Genomic DNA, 22522 nt, shown 5'->3' with positions numbered 1-22522 from the left:
AACATTCCCCAACCTGCTCAAGTTTGAAATCTCCAAAAATTGTTATCTCAAGCCATTCATTACTGTGAGTAATGGAGCTGTTGATTCGTTTGGAGATGGCTTGCAGTGCTGAATTATGTGTGGGACAGTCAAAAAGAAGAAAGCGGTAGTAGTCAAGAAAAAAGAGGAATAACCAGACCTTTCTGTGGCAGCTTTGAGATTAGCGGGAGTATTATAAAATGAAAAGTGCAAAGCAAAGGGGATTAAAGATAAGCACCAAGGCTAAAGTAATGACAGATATTGGGAATAATCAAGTAGAAATAACCTTGAGGAAAAAAAGATAAGGAAGTTGGTCTTCATCACGTTGAAGTAGCAACAAGGATGAGACATCTGAGTCAGGCACGTAGATGCAGATGTAAGGCCTTGGGACTTGTGGTTGAACAACATAGTTACAGCTTGAAGAGCTTAGTTAAACTGCAGAGTTTCTACATACACACAATACACAGCCTTCACACCATTGCAGTAGCTTTGTAATATCTATGGCAATGTTTCTCAACCTTGGCAACTTTACGATGTGTGGACTTCAACTCCCAGAATTCTCCAGCTAGCGTTGCTAGCTGGAGAATTTTGGGAGTTGAAGTCCACACATCGTAAAGTTGCCAAGGTTGAGAAACACTGATCTGTGGGGATTACTAGCTATGGTGGGAACATTTTACACTTGTAGGAAGGTTTACATACTACCAAGAAAGAGATGGTTAGGTTAAGAAACCATGAGACTGTGGGACTTCAAAGAAAAATAAGAAAGCCCAGTTGCCTTGTGAAAAAAGCATATTTGGGACAGGAGACTGTGAGTTCTAGTCTCGCCTTAGGCATAAAGCTATCTGGGTGACTTTGGGCCAGTTACTCTCTCTTTCAGTCCAACCCACCTCACAGGGTTGTTGTTGTGGGGAAAATAGGAATAGGAAGGAGTATTGTGTATATTTGCTTGAATTGTTTATAAAAATAAATGCAGGAAATGAATAAATAAACAACAATATCGATAACCTTTCAGACTGAATATTTTAACAACTTACAGCACTGGCTAGCCTTTGTTTATCTTGCAAAATTAAGCACAATGAATTATAATAAAACTAGGAAGACACTTACATAAAAGACCATGCAAAAACCATAGGGCTGCAATGGAAAGGGGAAAAAATATCCCAGAAGGCAGCAGTGACAAACCACACCCACATTGCTGTAAGCATACAGATGTGCTCACACAAACATGGGCATATCCAGGATGTGATATGGATCTGAAGGAAACCGTATGTTATCATATAGAAAGCTTCCCATCCAGAGACCTTGGAGATAGGCATTATTAGGGTATATTATTCCTCAATTAAGCCTTCCGATTATTGTGGAAGGATGCAGTTTGGAGGTATTACTTAATCCAACATGATTACTAAGGTATCTCTGTGACTCTAATGCCTTTAACAAATTGAATTGATAAATCAGGACAAAAGCTATTGTGCAAAGACAGCTTTTGAAATAGTCCCCAAAATTTATAGAGCTGCAAGATTTCTCCTCCTATGTATTCCTACATGATCGTTAACATCCTTTTGAAAGGCCCCTCTCAAGTAAGATTACGATAAGACAGTGAGGCCTATTCTGCATTTTCTTTGATTCCCGGTAAATACTTTTAGTTCTAAAAGTTCATTTATTTATTTATTTTTAATACACACTGACATATATTTCCTTTTTAAGGTGTGTTACATTTTAAGATTTTTTTTTGGGCATGTCACTCAAAGGACTTCAGCTCAGAGGTTGACCTAGAGATATTGCAAGTCAATGGAATGAGCAGAATGTTACAATAATGCCTTCTCTTTCATCCCTGCCAGTTGCTCTCAGCTGCAAGTTTATTCCAGCTGGATGGCCTCCAGCGCCACTGTGAGATATTGTGTGCTCAGACCATCAATATTGAAAGCTGTGTTCACATCTATAAATATGCCAAGGTAAAGATGACATTCTCGTCAGCTTCCCTGTAGAAGATGCCAGATCTTAGGCGAGGAATTGGAAAAATGGGCTTAAATGCGTCAGAAGCTGGAAGCCAGTAAAAGAGGTCTTATAGAAGGCCTGCAGTAGGAAAGCGTCCCACTATCTATATGGGGAAGCCAAGTATTGCAAAATAATAAACCATTTCATGGGTAGCAGTTGAATACGATAAACCCAGGCTTGGGAACCACCTCTCCCGCTTGGGTCTACTGTACTTCAATAATTCCTTTTCTTTGGAAGACTCATCTTACATGCCACAAATTTGTTTGACTGCCAAAACTCTGCATTCCCCGGAACCTATGCATTATTCTGCCAGGACTGTGCCCCATTAATTGCAGTCTCACAAAACCAGACAGGTACAGATCGTCCTCATTTGACAACCACAATCAGGGCCAGCAACTCAGTTGTTAAGCAAAGCAGCTGCTAAGTGAAACCGTGACTCTTATTTATGAACTTTCTTCAGCTTTCCTTTGCCCTGTGAAGGTCATAAATTGTGAGAATTGGTTGTAAAGTGACTTTTTCATCCCTGTTATACCTGTGAATAGCGGCTAAACAAGGACTCTCTGTAATTAGCCTGGCAGTTTCACTGACCAATTGCTCATTCCCTTTTACGAGTTCCTTTACTTTGGCTCAGCAAGCAGCAGGGGAACAGAAGAGGGTTTAAAAGTGGGGGCATTTTAACCACTTTAAAATATCCCCATGGAATCGCCATAAAGTGGGCACAGACACACAAAATAGACAGTACTTTTTAACCATGGGATAAAAATACTCTCAGGCATTTGCTATCAGGATGAAACTGTCTTTGGAGGGAGGAGAGAAGGGAGGGAAAAAGGGGGATATTTGACAGCTGCCTAATATGTATTTTATTACAGCATCCCTTTGTCTTTTATAGATCCATAATGCTCCAGAGCTGGCCTCTTTTTGCGAAGGCTTTTTTCTCAAGCATATGAATTCCCTGGTGCAGCAGGAATCATTCAGGCAGCTCATCTATGGCAGGAACAGCAGGGTTCAGGGTCTGGATCCCCTCCAGGATTTGCAGTCCACTTTGGCCAGCAGACTTCATTCCATTTATGTAACATCAAGAGTGTAATTGCTAAGATCTGTGGCCTTGCTGTTAAAGAAAGCACCTGCTCATTGAACTGCACTGAAATGGGATCTGGCCCCATCGTGGCTGCTTCATCCAGCTTCTGGAGACAGTGCCTGTCCCACCACCTCAGCAGACTTATCCAAATGCAAGAACATAACTCTGCAAAGTGCTCACCTGCCACCACGATTTTACCAGAAAACGGATGAGCAGAATCTGAGGTGGGGTGCTGCTATTCTGCTAGGTACACATCACAAAGGAGAACTCAGGGGGAATTTCACTTCTAAGTGTCCAAAAGACCGCTTAGAAGAATGCACAAACCATAGTTGGCATTTAGCCGGAGAACGGACTGTTAAAAATGGGTATGAATGTAGAAATTCTAATTTCTCTCGATTTTGGCTACTCAAACTGTCTAATATTGGGCTAGCTGATTCCACTAGAGTGCCATGCTGCAAACAGATCTGCCTTTTGCTTTGTCCACTGAGATGTGCAGGTTCAGGAGGGGCTAAAGCTAAAAAATCTAGTTTTGAAGATAACAATAATATGCTACCTAACAGATTCTGCGTTATTTTGGCCTTAGTTTTTAACTAGCTCTGGCTGTCCATTTTTGTATTTAAAAAACATAACCTGGTATCACTAATATTTAGAGCTACCCATATCTTTGTGCAAATTATTATTGCTAAGACCATCACACTGTGGTATCTACGATACTGGTTGTTGCAGATAGAATTTCTCTCATTTCTGCAATATAGTTGTATATAAAGGGTTGGGGCTTGCTTTGTCAATGCTATATTATAGCAAATATATGCCTGATCTGGTGCTTATGATCTGGACCACTGTCCATCTGGGAATTATGTGCATCACGCACAGAAGTATGAATAGCCAATTCCTGCTAAAGGGATCTCTGTATAGAAAGACTGTATATTTATCCATATCATTTTGGGGACTGGACGTTGCAAGCAATAATCAAGCTCCATACAGGCTACAGATGCAGTCTGAATTGTATTATTTCGAATGACAGCCACATTTTAAACACACCCTCTCTGCTACTCTTGCACCATTTGCTGCATGTGATAGCATGCTGACTCACTAAACTGGATTTCAGTTGATGTAGGTGAATGAGGCCTAATTGGGTTCAAATTGGAATATTAAATCATTGTAAATATTTGAACAAGGGCTTTTGCACATGTAATCTCACTGAGTCAGTCAGTATGACTGGGACAAATTATTTTCATATCCCTCCATATATACTTCAGTCTGCATTGAAATTAAGGGTTGACATGGGAAATAACTGATATAGGAACAGGCTTCCCCTTTTTCCAATACTCAACATTTTGCTTCCATTTTTGAATGGACTAGAAAATAGTAATTTAGGATATAGTTTTTATAATGATTAACAAAGGGATTACGATTACCATTTGAGGAAACATGCATAAATCAAATATTTTTTTGAAGGATAGATCGTTAAGTTAATAAAGGGGGAAAGAAGTAAAGTCAAATGGAGCTAGGCTGTGCCGCAAGTGTTTTTGTGGTGTTTCAGGGAAGATAATGGAAGAGTAATGGAAATTTTGCAAATACATAGACATTTCAGAAGCAAGAAAGGCTTTTCCCATAATTATCTATTTGGGAGTTTAATGTCCTCAACGTAAAATCTTCATTTCTAACAGAGAGAAAAGCATTCATTACAGAATGAACCATGTTTAGAAATACTTATTACATTTGGTTTAAGTATATAAAGATTGGACCAATTCAACAATAACACAACCCATTAATGTGACTGAGCAGGGTGGTTGGGTAAACTAACGGGGGGGGGGGTTATTTTTTCTGAGTATCTTGCTCCTTTATCAGTTTTCACAAACAACTTGTGCCTAAAAAGTTCGGTACGTTTGCATAATGCATCTGAGTCACATGGTTTAACTAGGATAAATGTTTATAAATGGGTCAAGAAAGAAGTGGGAAGGGTGGGGAGGAATCAAAACATGAGAACTATACGAATGACTTACACATTTCAACTCATACTTGCAGAATAGCCCTACATATTAGAAAATGATAAGCTATAAATCTTTCAATCATTCATTTTTTCAAATCTGGATCCACATAAGCTCCTCACATTCTCCAGATCACGGAAAAGTGTAAGATTTTGTCATTAAGTAGTTAGGAAATACCCCAATTATTTGCCATTTTGGAAAATAATTTTCAAATAGCTGATTTAGCTACCTGTACAAAAATCTGTTGTATTGTGATATTGTCTGCTATATTAACTGTACATTAATGTTGTCATTTATGTAAATGTCCCATATTTTATTAACAACATGACCCTTGGTTAAACTTTGCAGATGGTGTAAAGCTTAATAATTTAACACAAAACCAAATGGGCTTTCCCCCCAATTTCTGTGCTGGTTGGATTGCGAAGAATATAGGCAAAAATACTGACTTTAAAAGAGAGCTGGCTTAATATAGTGATTAAGGAATCAGGCTAGAAACCAGGAGACTGTGAGTTCTAGTCCTGCCTTGAGTATGAAGCCAGCTGGGTGACCTTGGGCAATCACTCTGTTTCAGTCCTAAGAAGTAGGCAATGGCAAGCCACTTCCAGAAAACCTTGCCAAGAATATTGCAGAGACTAGTCCAGGCAGTCTCCAGGAGTCAAAATCTCAGTGAAAGGCCTACTTGCACATGCATAAATATGCCTTTAAAATGCTTTTGTGAAACTAGACAATTTTCAATTTCCTCATCTGGGCATTCTTCAACCTGGTGCTCTGAAATTGTGTTGTGGTATATTCCCAGCTCGTGGTTTCAGTCCTCCAAAGTATTTTTCTCTGTGCAGGATGCCTGAACCGATGCATGGATCAAAATTTACTTTTTGTTTTGGACAGTGGAGGTGGTCACAGCCAGGAGAACCACCAGTGGTCAACTTTGCACTTGCAGCAATGGGGGGTTATTTATAAAAACCACTATTAGACACTTGACAGGAATAACAGCCTTTCTATGCCAAGTCAAATAAGATTTATCCGGTGCGGAATACCTTTAGAAGTGTGCAGTTGTAAAGGTTCAGGCATTTTTTTTTAAGTACTGCACTGAAATTGAGCCTTGTAGAACCTCTACGGGTTTAAGAGCTCATATTTTATTTACTTTTAGTCCAAAAGCCCTCAAGAACCTAAATTCTTAAGCAGTCATGTCACTCTAGGCCTTTCTAATGCAGTTACAAGACCACAAAAATGCATTTCTCCCACTCCTGTAGCTTGGACTGTGAGGACTGCCAAGGTTTGCACCATGGAAACAGCTGCTGCAGCTAAAAAATGCAAAGAGAGTTCAGACATGTGGATTACAATAACAAGTGGACATAAGCACATTGAGAAAAAATCTGTGTTTTGTTGATTTATTTACTTGGGCAAACAACTCTCCCTGTTTTCTGAAATCCACGCTGATCTCTGGCAATAAGAAACTTGACCACAAAGAAGACCTCTGTGACCAGGCATCCGCCATCTCTTTAGGCTCTAGCCATTGCCCATCCCATTAACCGCCTTCTAAAAAAGGCAACACAAAAGATTGCCACTAGCATCTGCTGAGAAGTCACTCCCTGGCCAAGCTAAATGCACGGCTTACTCTCCAGGGCCCGGGGCTGTTACTACGGCTCACAGCACCGGATGAACTTCCACTGCTCTGCACATCCCCTAGGCAACCCTTTCCTCCAGATCCTTAGAAGCCTAGGGCTTCCTAGTAGACGTGTTAGCAGCTACTGGGCTGCTAATAGCACCAGGAGAGGGTCTGCTTTGGGACCTATGGAAGGGAAAGAGGTTAATCCGGGCAAATCAGCCTTGTCTCTATGAAAGAAGATTCCTACTAAGAGTGACAAGCAATAAAGAAAAGGCTTCCCTGTATCACACCCAACTAGTAAAAGTTAACGTGAAAAACTGCCAATGAGCATTTTTGGGAAGGTATGAAAAGTATGACGTCTCCATTTAGTGGTTCCTAAATGACCCAACAAGTGACTGTAGAGTAGTTCTCTTGGGCAAGTCCACTGCTTTAGTTTCAGCTAGTGCAACACAAACAAAACCAGCTCTGCTGGCCATATTAAAGACTAATGCACTGACTTGTGCAGGTTTCGTTGGATGAGATCCAGTATCTTACTCATTTTCTATAGGTTAGGGCAGGGGCAGGCAACCTTGGCTCTTTTATGACTCGTGGACTTCAACTCCCAGAATTCCTGAGCCAGCATGGCTGGCTCAGGAATTCTGGGAGTTGAAGTCCATGAGTCATAAAAGAGCCAAGGTTGCCTACCCCTGGGTTAGAGTAAAGGACAGTTGGGCGTGTACCAACTGATGGGGCAATTTAGCAGAAGTAAGTCGCAGATGTAAAGCTGGTATGAAAAGCATCCTTCTCCCCCAGTCTCCACTTCAAATACCTGAGCTTTGCATCACAGAGTGAAAGACTTAACAAATACATTTTCAGAAGTTCTACCAGATGCATTCCTCCAGCTGCTGAGCAGACTTTCTCAAACCATGCAGCCTTCAACTTAAGGGCATCCATTCTGCAGCACACTCTCTCTGACAAAGACTTTTCCAAGCCAGCAAGGCAGGTGCTGCCAGCTGTCAGAACCATTTACTTCTGAAACAGAGGCACAATCACACCTGACAACTAGGTCAAACTAGGGAACTGTGGCAGCCCTACATAGCTTTGTCGTCGTCCCCACAAATTACAGCATGCTCAACCCATGAGAGGAACTGGCTGGTTCCTTGGTCTTTCCTTCAAAGATGCATTGGATGCAGATAGTGATCTCACCTGGGCAGACAATCTTTAATATTCAAGAGCTAATCTTTTCAAAGAAACGATAATTGCAGAAAGAGAAATGCCACGGGAGGACTCAAGTCTGGAAAGGTTTCTTAGCATGCCCATATAGGGAACCTTTTAGGACAGTGATGGTGAACCTATGGCACGGGTGCCAGAGGCGGCACTCAGAGCGCTCTCTGTGGGCATGCGCGCCGTCGCCCCAGTCCTAGGCCTTCAGCTAGGTTTTATAAAACCTTTTCACTTTAGGCCTCCAGCACCGTGTACAAAAAAAAAAGGTTCAATCAATCAGTCAATTTCAACTTCTTGTGGGGAAAAAAAAAGATCTTGCAAAGTTGGAATTGATTAATTGAACTTTTTAGTCCCACCCAGTCTGCTGTTACCACTGCAGCCACACCCACCCAATGGGCCACGCCCACCCGTTACCCGACGATGCATAAGTGGGTTTTGGGTTGCAGTTTGGGCAGTCGGTCTCTAAAAGGTTCGCCATCACTGTTTTAGGACATCGGAGTTCCCTCTGCTGGCAGAGACTTGCCAAATAAATCCATGAAGTGCTATGGTTCCAGCAATAATTCGGGAGAAAGACAAGATTTCTTTTCCGGCAGATTTTAAATATTATGCATGAAAATTCTATGCGTTTCTTTTTTTACAACAGACACAATAGGGTCACAAAAAAGCAACAGCGCTAACTCCTAATTAAGTGTGCTCGAAAATCAAGCATCACTGCAAACCAATGTCAGAAAGACACATGTGCAGTGATGTCCCGATACAACTTCCACCCTTATGTATTTGCAACCTAATGTTGAATGCAATTATTGAACTCGCCCTAAGAGACCCACTAAGTATCCATGGCTCCACTTATAGATTTATATGCATAACTTGGCAAAGGCATGTCATAATACATTACCCTCTAATCAACATTGATAAAATTGTTGGCTAAAACAAATACAGTATTGTTTCTGCTTCTCTGCTCGCAGGGGTCTCTACTTCGCCAGAATTTTCTTCTTAAATGGTTTTGCCCTAAAGTTTTAAGTTACCTCTTCAAATATTTTATTCCACTCTAGAGGAATTACAGGACAAAACCAAAGTATAAATGAGGGTCTAACTACACACTAAGTTTCCAGCACTTGAAAGAACACAAGCTGGTTTCCTTATTTAATTGGAGCCACATATCAATTATGGACGTTTTTGAAAAGGTTGCCTCTACTATGTGCTCAGATTTGAAATCCCTCATTCACGGGTCTCCCAGTGTTCCTTTTTTATTTCTAATGCACTGTTTTCCAACGCTATTCTGAGATCAATTAATTCTGGGTCATTTTGCTAGGTCTTTTTGATATCAAGATGATAGTCTCCTTGAATAATAATTTGTTTCATACACTTTCTGCTCAAGAGGCAAAAGAGATCTATTGAGAATATATAATATCTAAAGCATATAGAGCCAATTAAGTTTGACTATAGACAATTTCTGCTGTATCAGGATTCTGAAACGTGCTTTTTAATCAAAACAAAGTCTACGCAATCCTTTTTTTTTCTTCCATTCTTTGAACAGAGCTAATTTTCCCGTGCACAAAGGAAAGCTGATCAGTTGTTACAATGTGTGCTTCAAGACTAGCCTTGCTTCTTAAAATATGGAAGACTCTAATTATGTAGCAATGAAAAGTCAGTATGGCAGAATAGCTACTATGCGAAGACTATGGCAGTTCAAGTCCACCTGCAGCCATGGATGCTTGCAGGGTGACTTTGGGCCAATCAGTGTCTTAGCCCATCTAAGTCACAGGATTTCCCCGTGTAAATTATCTTAAGCTTCTAGAGCAGACATGTCAAACTCACGATGTCACGTGACATCGCGAGACGTATCGGGACTATTTTGCCATTGCCGGAAATGGGGTGGGCACGGCTCCAGTATGATGAAACCGGCCTGCGGGCCGGCAGTTTGACACCCCTGTTCTAGAAAAAAAATGGGTTATAAATATTAAAAATAAGTAAATTAAGTGGTCATATCCAAGCTGAAAACTACCAGTTACCAACCCATTTCTATTCATACTTTCTGTATTTCACTCACTCACTCTTTGTAGCTGTCATGCAACAGTATAGAATTAAAGCATCCCCAGAGGTGGCAATGGTGGAAGCAGAAGACAACCCATAAACTCGAACAGAAATGACTTGGAAATCTTACAAGTACAGGTAGTCCTTGACTTATAACTGTTTGTTTAGTGACCGGAGTTAAAATGGCACTGAAAAAAAGTGACTTAGGACCATTTTTCAGACTTACAACCGTTGCAGCATCCCCATGGTCATGTGATCAAAATTCAAACGCTTGGCAACTGACTCATATTTCTGACGGATGCAATGTCCTCTATGTATGTGTGTGTGTGTGTCATGTGATTCCCTTTTGGGACCTTCTGACAACCAAGGTCAATGGGGAAGCCAGATTCACTTAACAATCGTGTGACTAACTTAACAACTGCAGTGATTTGCTTAACAACTGTGGCAAGAAAGGTCATAAAATGGGGCAAAATTCACTTAACAACTGTCTCAATTTAGTGACATAAATTTGGGGCTCAATTGTGGTCGTACTACTTCTATCGCCTTTCTTCACCCGCATACTACTTTAACCAATAATGATTATGAACCAGTAGTAACTATTTTATACTAGCTGTTCTTAGAACTGCAAGTGCTTCATTATTTTACCATTTCCTCTCCCATTAAATAAATCTTAACAGTGAACGTTTCTAACCTACCCTTTATACGCAGGATGTACCCAGAGAGAGACCTCCTACTGCTTTGAACAGGCAGTCAGTTACACAGTCCCTAAAACAAGAACATCTGTGGACATCTATCCTTATGCTCTGTACAGGCTAAAGGATGCATTTGGAAGCAATTTAAAACTCTTGCTACCTTGGACTCAAATTGCATTAAGGCAGCCTGAGTCACTCGCTGCTAGCACCAGCTCCTTTACCTCCCGCTGCTTTTCCATCACCACACAGATTCGATCCGACAGACGTGAATGAATGAAGCTCCTTATAGAAGGCTGAATTAGATCAACTAAGGCATCTCTCTGTATCTGCAGTGACTGACAGCTGCTCTGAAAATTCCACTCAGGCATCTTTCTCTGCCCTACTTGCTCCCTGTCTGGAGCCTTTCCAATCAGTAGGAATCTGAGCCACATTCAGCGCTGCCTTCATTCCCTTCAACAACAAACTCACCAGGTGAACCCTGACAAGACGGAGCCAAAACAAGCCAACAAGAAAGAAGAGCGAGGGATCAGCATGTTCCATAAAGCCCTGGACTTTGACCAAAGACAACTTTGTTTTTAAATCTGTTTGGATAAAATCCTCCAAACGGCCCATGAGTTTTGGATGATATTTAGTAAAAAAAAAAAAAAAAAAATTAGGCAAGGAGAAACTCGGTCAGAGGATAGAACAAAGCATCTGGAAGGCAGCATAGCTGGCTCTATGCAGAATGGGTGCAAAGTGCAACACCTTAACCCCTTTTGCTGGCAGTCCCAGAAACCCCTAAAAGTACTTAATTTCCTCCCCATTCTCAAAATACTCCCCCCCGCAACCCAGCAGGATGAAAAATCTCTCTGTCAAGCTGCCTGGAGTTCCACAAGGAGCTGCAACATAATCTTTCTAGTCCAACTTTGTGCTGGAGTTCCAGCATAGTTGGAACTCCAATTCAGGGTTGGGATTGGAAGTTGGAACACTTGAGGGCTGCCGTCATCCCTAATCTTTGACAAATCAACTGTTCCCTGTTGGCAAGGCAGACATCAAACCCGAAATGATCAAGGCCACGCGAAAGTAGTCCAATCCAAGCTTTAAATGTGTAAGGGAATAAGGCAATGTTCCTACTGAGCTGGCCAACAAAAACAGAGAGAGAGAGAGAGTTCATGACCCATAAGCCGAATCTCCATAAGCTCAATAAGGAAAATCACATAGATTAAGTCGGTTTAATATAGGATTGTAAATTTACTGGGAAAGGAGGCTGCAGAAGAGGGGAGAACAACATCCACGGAGAAGGAATGGAACCATGGAAATCGAGTGTCCCACTTACACACTATTAAATGTTCTCAATTTGAACTTCTGAAATTTCATCAAAGGGCACTGAAATACTTCCCAGCTAACATCGAGTCATAATGATTAAAAGACTGTACTGGAAGTTTACATAGCACAACATTCTGAAGCAGTGTGTGAAAAATCAAGTCTCAGGCAATCACCTAATCCTAGTTGTTCTCTTACAAGTGGAAGAACTGAGTCCTGATGTAATCCCAAAGTCAGTTTAACTGGCAACTCCCCACTCACCTGCCCACATCGTTAAGTATTTATGGTGTAAAAGAACTGATTCCAAACATTAAAACTGTAGGCAAAACTTCTCAGAGCAGTAACTTTATCATCGATAAACAATAATGAATGACGGGCATCTAGTTTCAGCAGTTTAAAAATACATGGAATGTTTATAATTCCACCGTATCTTAAAATATCAGGTTTCTTTTTAAAAAAAACACCTTAATATTGAATTTCTGCCTCTCTTTAAATCTTCAATACGAACTCAAAGGGAAGATTTTCATAAGCACATATGGAGAGGGAGAGGGAGGGAGGAGAGAGAGAGGGGGGAGAGAGAGAGGGAGGGAGGGAGGGAGGGGGGGAGAGAGAGAGAGAGAGAGAGAGAGAGAGAGAGAGAGAGAGAGAGAGAGAGAGAGAGAGAGAGAGAGAGAGAGAGAGAGAGAGAGAGAGAGAGAACCAGATTTTGTAGGGCAATATTGAAGTCACAATTCCTGGTAATAATCCAGTTTGCTGCTCTGCAGCCTCTTTTAATGGAACACAAATGCTGAGCTGGCAGCAATAAGAATAACTTCCAAATGGTGTTGCTTGAAGGCTGCTTTTATATTAAGCAACAACGACAATAAAAAATCCTTGTGGCTTTTCCACTCCTAAGGTAAAGTTTCCTCATAGCTTCAACTCATTTGCTTGGCAAACGACAGCAGGATCTCACAAGACAGAAAATCCGTACGATGGTGGCTTTTCCCTCCTTTTAATCATTTCTTCAACTTCAGCTTTGGATTTTTTTTCTTAAATTTCTTCTCCTGTCTTGGTCCTAGGGTGACGTCTGATTTTCTCTTCTTGTCACTGAGAATATAATACACAGGTCATAAGGTAAATATACAAAGTCTATATAAATAAAAATGTAAATGTTCGTTTGTTCAAAATCTTAAATCTCCAAAAGTTCTTCACCGATTGCTTTGAAATTTTGACACAACGTTGCATTTGAATACGCGCGTGTTTTTATATACCTATATTATATAGATGTCACACCTGTGACAGGTTAAAAACATGCTTTTTTTGAAAAACAGCGCCATCTGTTGGACATAAAAGCAACACACGCTTTTACCAGACTCAGCCACAGCAACGCATGGCTGGGTACAGCTAGTATATATATATAAAAAGCTAACTTTTTTTTAAAAAAAGATAAAGATGGTAGTTTAAATGTCCGAGATTCCCAGTCTAAAAAAAAATCTATGCCAAGAGCTTCTCTCTGCTGGTGAGGTAGCATCTGCAACTCTCCCAACAGCCAAGAGCTGATAAACAGTAAGACTGTTTTCTTACTTTCCTACTATTGGAACAAATACTACAGGTAGTCCTCGATTTATGACCTCAACTGGGACCAACACTGCTGTTGTTAAGCAATGCCGTTGTTAAGTGAATCACATCCAATTTTACAACCTTTTTTGCTCCAGTCATTAAGTGAATCTGGTTTCCCACATTGAATATGCTTGTTGGAAGCCCCCCCTCCCAAGGAAGGTTGTAAATTGTGATCCTACGACCCCAGGATGCTGCAACTGTCATGAATCTGTGCTGGTTGCCAAGTGCCCAAATTTTGATCATGTAATCGTGGGGATCCTACAACAGCTGTTAAGTACAGGAACCAGTCATAAACCATGTTTTTCAACACCATCATAATTTCAAATAGTTGTTAAAACGAATAGCCATAAGTCAAGGACTACTTGTAGTAGATGAGCAGCATCTGAGATGCGAGCGCCCCAGCACTAACCTCTTCAGGCTGACCACAGATGTATTCTGTCCTGCTTTACTCAGCACTTCATTCCATTCTTCATCATGCCCTCGGATAATGTATCTAAGTGAAAAGAAAAGCGCTTTGAACATTAAGGGCAACCTGGTCACAAAACAGCAACCTCTGCCATATTAACAAATTGGAATTCTGTGCAAGCATCAAATCAGGCACCCAAAAGCATGATCTGATCGACTCAGCTGAAAAAAATGAGATTCCTAGGTGCAAAACTGCACCTGAGCTTTAAAAGAGCGTGATCTATTCAGCTTCGGTTGAAATATTGATGTCGGTAAAAATAAAATCGGCCTATCAATCCTATAACAAGTCCCAAAAATTACAGAAAGGCAGCCATACTCAACACACAATCATTATTTTAAAAAGGGAGAGCAGAAGGTCAGGGATTAGAAGGAAAAGGAAGAGAATGCATAAATCCAGAATGTGCTCTTTGACCCTTACAATTAGTACCCAAGGGACCTACTTTTTATGTTATAAAGCAATAATATGCATCTGATTTGGCCAAACCCCAAACACTTCAGAGAGATTCTCTGGCTGACTGAAATCGAGCAAATACCGTTCAAAGCAAACCAAACTGAATTTTAATCTTCCTGAGGCCTCAGGAGAGGCCTGGTGTTTTGGAAGCCCACACAAAGGTAGATTTTGTCTTTCTCTTTCCTGAGAGAAAATAATAATTCCCTGTTTCACTATAGAACAATTTATGGGGGGGGGGGGGAATTCTAATACCAATACTTTGGCCAAATAGCTTAAATCATTTAATTTTCCTAGAAATAGTTTGTTTATTTGTTACAGGGATAGGAGAGGGAGAAAGAACAAAAGATTTTACTGTGAAAGGTCCAGGTCCTTTAGCTTCCCAATCTCATTCTTATGTTTTTCTTGAAATTCTTTGGCTGCTTCTTCCTGCATCAGAAAATCCACATTAAAAATAATAGGCAGTGTACATGGTTATTTAAAATGAATATAGTACAACTCTCAGAACAAAGAACAAAAGCTAATCAATGATCTATGTTAATTCTAAAGAGCCTGGTGTTTCTTAATGTATCTCACATGAGATAGCATACCTATTCATTCTAAGTGGGAAGTAGAATTCCCAGGAAAACTGGCTTTTTAAATACATAATATCATACATTTACACACTGGGTCAGCTGAACAAATATAAGTATTACAGAAATTATCCAAGTTATTGAAAGCGGAAGATAATGCATCTGTCTTCAGAAGTGACCTGCTGGACGCTCCTAGTGCTCAAAAGTTAGATTTAAAGGCATCAGTTTTATTTGCTCAACTTCCAGTATTCATTGGCGAATGAATGAGTGAATGAATGAAATGTGCATTTGTATATTGTATATATACCATTAGATATATTTGTATATTGTATACAATATTGTATACAATATATTGTATACAATATTGTATATACAATATTGTATATTGTATACACCATTAGATATAGCCAAAAAAAAAAATCACAAGGGGAGGGAACTGTAAATACTTAACACCAACTGAAAAGCTTATATAAAGATAATTACCAAATCTTCATTTAAAGATTTCAGGGTTGGTTCCATTACAACTTCTTTCATTACTGCCATTTGCTCTTCTACAGCCTTCTCCTGGACACTGTTGAACAACTAAGGAACAAAGAAGGGTGGAACGGATCGCCTTTCTGCCCAAGAATATTCTCATGAAGATACCGCTATGCCCAGTACATCATTCCTGTGTATTTCCTAATTTCCCTCCATTGAATTTCTAAGAATCATTACTGATATAAAAAGCCTATTACATACTACAAAATAGACTGAAGGCATTTTCCTACAAAGAATCTGTAATACAGTGTTTCTCAACCTTGACAATTTTAAGGCATGTGGACTTCAACTCCCAGAATTCCACAGCCAGGATTGCTAGCTGTGGAATTCTGGGAGTTGAAGTCCACATGCCTTAAAATTGTCAAGGTTGAGAAACACTGCTGTAATAGAACCTTACAGTATTGCATTTCGGCATGTGGTTAATCCTGTTAAATGCTGCCCCCAGAGGGCCTTTACCTGAACAACTTTGCGGATGGTCCTATTGAAGAGTCCCATTAACTGGCTACTAGGCAGTCCTATCTCTTTCTCCAACTGGTCCATAGATTTGTGCTGGAGACCAATTCCAAGAAGAAGAGCCTGACAAAAGAAAAGGTTCCTTTGCTTTGATGCAGCAGAATGACAAGTTTCATCTTAGGCAAGTATGTTATTACACTGATATCTCATCTAGCCAATTTCTGTATTAGCAAAACGTATAGATAGGTGAAACATAACTCAGAAGGCCAATTGCAAAGGCCCACAACACATGTATTGCATACACAGCAGGTACAGTTTTCTCCACCTCTCTGTCTTCCCCGTAAGCCCTTTTTTTTTCCTAGTGTTCCATATTTGCTATTTCCTTTTCATATCAACCCAGGTCAGTTCCTTGTTTTCTTCTTGCTCTGTTTGAGCCCCAGAGTTCATCTACTCATCCTTCTACTTCAAACACCAGACAAGCCAGGCATTGTGATAATTTGGATCTAAACCAAAGCAGTTCCAATACTTAATGATAGCTAACAACTGTAGTATCTACATTCTGTATCTTATGTGTTTCTACCATTTTTTGTCACAGCTGTAGAGATTTCACTATTCCACGACACTACAAATATGTGTAGCTGATGTCCCCACCTCTTTGTACAATTGAAGCCCCAGCAAAGAGAACTCTCCAAGGCCTGAGTAGGGGGCAATGTGGTGAAGGGACAACACCTGCCTTTTCAAAGGGGTTGAGTATTTTCCGACTCAGTGCTTGTTGATCTTAAAGGCTGCACTGAGGAGGGAAGAAGTAGAAATGGCAGTTTGAAGGTGGATGCATTCTGATGGCAGAGAGGAAGCTTATAAGGGCAAAAGAAACTGCTGCTGGACTCCTCTATTCAAGATTGTAAAACTCTCCCTCCCCCTTTCATCAAGGCCTGGCCTTGAACCAGCTCGCTTTTTAGAAGAGAACTGATCCATTCACGGCAGGTGGAATGAAAGGAGAAGCACTGCCTACAATTCCTCAGCTGAGGCTGGCAAACCAATCTTGTCCCTTGGGAAGAGAAAGAGTAAAGGGATATTAACTGCTACTGCATGGCATCTCATTTCCTTAGTTTCTCACTTGAGTTAATAATTTGATTGACTTAAGTTTCAAAAGAGGTTGTTTTTGTTTTAACCCTCAGTCCCCAAAGATCTGAAGGTAAGGCATGAATAAATTTAATCAAACTCCCTACTCCTGTGGTGTGTCTAGTGTTTGCTTTTGGGGCTCCAGCATTTACGAGTCATTTCCCCAACTCTCTGCCAAGGGGAATCACTATTCACAATAATTTACTGTCCAAGTGAATTGACCAATAGTTAAGCTCAGAAATTTAACTACTTGGTTTAGAGACTGGGCCTAAATAAAATTTGGAAGCATTCATGATTCCAAATAATGTCTGGTTGTGCCTATGATTTCAAAGCCAATCAGACTTCATCTTAACAAGTTTCTGATTATGAAACCATCAAAAATCTACCACTGGGCTCCAGAGGATATCAATTGACATGTGTAATAAAGATTTGGGGCTTACTGAAACACATATTTTAGAACATTTATCTCATGGGCAAAACAATGCTGGTGAAAAAATTAAAGTATCAGTTGAAAGCCCTTTGGCAGGTCATCAAATGAAGTACGTACAGCCTGAGTAGCAGAAAGAGACATGTCTCCAAACTTGTTGAGAAAGTACATTCTAGAAGTAGTTGGGATCATGTCCATGATCAAGTGATAGTCCACCATGTTTCTTGAGTACATCTCTAATCTCTTCAGGTCATAAGGGATGAAGACAGCTTCTAGTTCATTACGGCTGAGAGCTGAGCGAATTGGTAATAAATAGAAGAAAAAGTAAACAGTAATGCAAAAATAGGATCTGAAGTTGTTTACCATCAGTAGCTCATTGCGTACACTAATTTTAATTAATCTGCAGCTCTCTATATGCCTTAATCCTTGCCTCTCATAATCCCCAACCAGCCTGCCTTCATCCTTTGGGTAGAATTTAGGCATTTGCACCCATTCTCAGAGCACAGTAGATTATTATGCCACCTAGAAATTATCGAAGATAAAGTGAAACACCTAAAGAAAATTAACTTGAACAAGGCTAATCTATATACACTTTTTATTATTGAGTTGTGTGTTAGATTAGGGAGGGAGAACACAAGATAATGTATCATGCATGCAACTAAGTAGAAAACCACTAATGTTTACTTCTAATTTGAAACAGATTTCAAAGCGTTACTCTAATACGACATAAAAATACTAGTGTGATATGCCTAAGGAGCATGAATTATTTTGAAAAATATTTGCATGCAATCAAATAGTCAAAATCAATATTACTAAAGTGTATTACCATGTTTCATCCATTTTAAAAGAGGATATAAGAGTACATTTAAAACTGAAGAAGAAAGAAAAGGAAAAGTGGATCTCAGTAAAAAAAAAAGAGTGGGGCTTAAATGTTTAGATAAAATCATAGATAAAGATCTATGAAAATTCTTCAGTCAACATCCACCTTCTTCCTGAATTTTGTTTAAGTTGTTTTTTGAAGTACCCTGTCAGGAACTTGCATATACTTACAGGATTGGGTCTGTTGCTTGACATTCCTGTTTTGTAATATATTCAAAGCTAATGACGGGGAGAAAGTGCTAAACTGGTAAGACAAGAGAGACAAGAATCTCCTCCTGAAATCTGTAGAGCAAAGAGAAAAAACAAGGGGCTATCATGTAGCACAATATTTCTCAACCGTAGCCATTTTAAGATGTATGAATGAACTGCCAGACTTGCACAGCCAGCAGTGTTGAGAAACATGGATGCATCAAAAAATAACTTGCAACTTTTGTTCCCTGATCAACTGTGAAAACTGGGACTGCCAAAGATGGTCAATAGCTTTCCCCATTATACTGAAACTTTCAAAGTAGCACCACTGAGATGGTGTCATTTTTTTCAAGGTTTCCCAAGCGTGTAAGGGCTGACAGAATCAATCCCAAAACTCACCTTTCCAGAAAGCTGTGAGCCAGCTCTCCTCTGTCTTCTCTTCTTCTTCATTCAGCATCTTCAGCATAATGCATGAGTGTTCCCCAGTCAGATCATTCTAGACACAAAGCCACTGGCGCTATTAGCACGCTATGCTTTCAACAAACAGCAACTATTTGTTTACATTAAAGTATTTTTTATCAACAGAAATATACTTGGCAGGGGCAAGCATGGATGAGAGTGTATTTCCTTGCCATGAGAACTGAGTCATCACTGGCCCAAATTAACTAAACATTTTGATTAAATGAACTAAATTAAGAGCCCACTTTCTATAATTGAATATAAGGTCTGGAAGGAACCTCAGAAATCATTCCATCCAACTCCATATAGTGCAGTGGTTCTCAACCTTTTTAATGCCGCGACCCCCAACCGGTCGTAAGTCGAGGACTAAACCGGTCGTAAGTCGAGGACTAAACTGGTCATAAGTCGAGGACTTTCCCTGCCCGGGAGCACCACGCATGCGTGGTTCCGCCCCCTGCGCCGGCCGAGGCGTAGCTGGCAAGCGGCAGAGACGGAGCAGGCTGACCACCAGCTGGCCCAGCCCAAGGGAGGTAAGGCACCCGCTGGAAAAGGGGAAAAAAATGGCGGACAGCCTTGCTTGGCGACCCCCGTGAAATGGTTGATCGACCCCAAATGGGGTCGCGACCCATAGGTTGAGAACCGCTGATATAGTGTCTCTGGCAGGTGACTACCCAGCCTCTGTCTTATATCCCCACCACCACTTAAAACCCTAACTAAATAAATGAATCACTTTTTCTACAGTAGGAGATTTGCCCCAAAAGCAGAAGAATAACGTACTTCCTCTTGGCTACATCTCACCAGTCAATAAATGAGTGGGTTGGAAAAGAATTTAGAGTTCTTTGGCTAAGATTTATGGGACTAAAGAATGATCAATAGCAAACTAAAGAACACTTGTATCAAATAACTAATAAAGCCCTTGTATTTATTTTCTTAAAATGCCGCTGGATGATATTTCAAGGTAAAAAAAACCCTTGTAATCTGGCTTATAAAACCTTGAGAGCCTGCTTCTTGTGGCTATGTAAGACTCTGAATCAGTACAACTCTGAGATTTTACTGCTATTACAACTATACAAATAAGCATAAACAATGCTTAATAATAATTGTTCTCTGAGATTCTGACCTATAAAATAAACAGGAGAGCTTTGGAACATCTTGAACTTGATGGATCTACACAAGCAGTAATCCTACCACTCAAGTGTATGATTTTATTTAGAAGTGACAAAATATGTCCATATTTGTTGCTCTCATTAGCTCTTATTCCTCCCTTCTAATAAAGAAAAGTCACTCTGCCCTTTTTTGAAGAAGAAAAAACAAATTATTTGTCAGCAGAATTTCCATTCCTCCCAGATGTCCAAGAAATAATCATAGAAGTCCTGTTATGGTCTTGGACTATGAAACAAAACTTACTGGAGTTTGCCTCAAATAGACCGGCACGAATCCACCCCGTTTCCAAAATCTAGTAGGAAAGGAAAATAAATAAAAATGAATCCATGAACAGGAGAAAGTTCGTTCCTTATTTTTCCAATTTAAATACTGGATTCTGTATTAGAAATACCTCCTCAGGCAATATGGTAAAATATAAATCAATTGTGGGATATGTCTATCCTGCTTTAAAAAACTGAACATTTTCAATCAAGACTCCAAAATAGTGTCTTTCTCAAGCAAGACATTCAGGAACATAAATATTTTATTCTCTTTATTTCTCTTCTCTCAAATAGAAATGCCACCACCTTTGGATATGGGAAAGCTGCTCATTAGGACAATGTCACCAAGATGGATGAGAAAAAATTTATAAAATGTTTGTCGGCTGAAATAAAAAGATTTGTTTTGATTGGAAAAATTGAATAAATAAAAATGATTGCAACAGGAAATCGATGCAATACCGTGTTTGCAACAAAAGCCGCACAACAGAAAGTGCACACATTCCACAGAATCTGTAAGTAGCAAGTGTCCCAAAAAACAATTCCCTTAGTTGGATCCATTATTAAAACCCTGTTTGGCAAAAATACGCTGATACAACAATAACTAAAATGAAGTTTTACCACGGTAATGCGCATTTACAGCAAAATGCTTACTTGAGAAGCCTTGGTGTCAAGCCATAAGAGACGCCAAGGTAGTCCAGATTCTCAGCTTGCCTCTCACTCATCTTGAGAAGCAATGGTGGCAAATCCTTCCGAGGCATCAGAGCTTCTTCTAGTAAGCTGACAGCCTGAAACAATGGAGAGCAGCTTAACAAAAGAGGAAGATGGGCCAAATAATAGCTTGTGGGGGCCTTGGTGGTCTTTGAGCAACAGCCAAGCTCAGAGAGCACCAAGGACCCCACAGTTCAACCCTGGGCTACAAATATTCTCTTCTATCGGTAAATTATAGCTTAAAATGTGCTTATTTGCTGCTGCTCAGATAGGCATTAAAGAACTCCGATGAAGCTCTGTGCCAACTTGATGCCACCACCCATATAGAAAACTTCATACCTCACTGCTCACAGTAGCAATTTCTCTTGGCTTCTGAATAACCTTTTCTTCCAAACAAGGAAATTTGCCTTCATAATACATCTGGAGCAAACGCAAAGCTCGGCTGCCATAACCCATCTACCAAAATCAAGAAAGAATAAGAAGAAAGCACATTAAAAGATGCTTAAAAGGCTCTGACTCTTAAACGTTCCCATTTTACCAGTTATTGCACAGAGTGGTAATTATTGTGACATTATTTAAAAGAGACTTTTGTGAGTATGCATGGTTGTAGGAAGCAAGGAAGATGATCTTGATAGAGGTATGCCGAGGCAAAAGGGGCAAAAGCATTTTTAAGCCCAGAATGTCAAGATAATTTCCGAAGCAGCTCAGATTGATACCTCCCTAATTCACTGAATTATAAGAAGGAAGAGGAAGAACAGCACAATTGGACTTGCAAACTGAAGGACCAAGTTAGGGACAAATTGTTGTGGAGAAAAACCGATCTATCTGGTCACCAGGCGATGAAACTGACCTGATGACACATACTCAATTAATCCAAATCCTTTCATATTATCTTTTTCTCTTTTCCTTCTTAAAATAAAAACGTTTCAATCTTTGCAGTAATAAATAGTAACTTAATAAAACTGGAAGACCCGCGAATTACATCTTGCAGCCTGGCTGGTTTCTCCGTTTGGCCTTATGTTTGAAAGACCTAAGGGGACTAAACATCACCCCTCCCTCTATGCCACGGACTCCCTTTTGGACTATGTACACGAAGACGGCCCTGTTGGCCCTGCGCGACTCACCCCTCGCGCAGGCCTGGCCCAGGAACATCTCGGGGGCCCACCTCGAGGACGGGGTATGGAACCCCGAGAGGTGGCATGCGGCAGTTACGGACAAAAAAGCTTCTAAATTATTCAAGTTGAGATCGTTTTTAGAGGGGTGTTTNGAGCAATACTTTTATTTTGCTGGGCTTAGTTCGGGTTCTTCAACACTCTTCATC

General features: G+C 40.2%; 2 protein-coding genes across 2 annotated transcripts in view; one reads left to right on the top strand and one right to left on the bottom strand.

Moving 5' to 3' along the window:
• Positions 1 to 4909, top strand: part of ABTB2 (ankyrin repeat and BTB domain containing 2) — a 43760-nt gene extending 38851 nt beyond the window's left edge. The window contains 2 exon segments of the mRNA XM_029284150.1: positions 1782 to 1970; positions 2903 to 4909. Coding sequence (XP_029139983.1) covers positions 1782 to 1970; positions 2903 to 3100 — 387 coding nt within the window. The 3' untranslated portion in view covers positions 3101 to 4909.
• Positions 4910 to 12611: 7702 nt separating this feature from the next.
• NAT10 (N-acetyltransferase 10) overlaps positions 12612 to 22522 on the bottom strand; it is a 30837-nt gene continuing 20926 nt past the window's right edge. The window contains exons 18-28 of the mRNA XM_015816018.1: positions 21541 to 21657; positions 21145 to 21278; positions 20477 to 20525; positions 19010 to 19106; positions 18593 to 18703; positions 17663 to 17835; positions 15997 to 16116; positions 15487 to 15585; positions 14787 to 14860; positions 13928 to 14011; positions 12612 to 13005 (exon numbers count right to left, since the gene is read on the bottom strand). Of these exons, the coding sequence (XP_015671504.1) occupies positions 12915 to 13005; positions 13928 to 14011; positions 14787 to 14860; positions 15487 to 15585; positions 15997 to 16116; positions 17663 to 17835; positions 18593 to 18703; positions 19010 to 19106; positions 20477 to 20525; positions 21145 to 21278; positions 21541 to 21657 (1149 nt within the window). The 3' untranslated portion in view covers positions 12612 to 12914. The remainder of the gene's footprint in view (positions 13006 to 13927; positions 14012 to 14786; positions 14861 to 15486; positions 15586 to 15996; positions 16117 to 17662; positions 17836 to 18592; positions 18704 to 19009; positions 19107 to 20476; positions 20526 to 21144; positions 21279 to 21540; positions 21658 to 22522) is intronic.

This window comes from Protobothrops mucrosquamatus, unplaced genomic scaffold, assembly GCF_001527695.2.
Source record: "Protobothrops mucrosquamatus isolate PMUCROS unplaced genomic scaffold, P.Mucros_1.0 scaffold394, whole genome shotgun sequence".
In the NCBI taxonomy this organism is placed as follows: Eukaryota; Metazoa; Chordata; class Lepidosauria; order Squamata; family Viperidae; genus Protobothrops; species Protobothrops mucrosquamatus.
The sequence above is the reverse complement of the archived record's forward strand: the minus strand, read 5'-3'. Positions and strand labels throughout refer to the sequence as shown.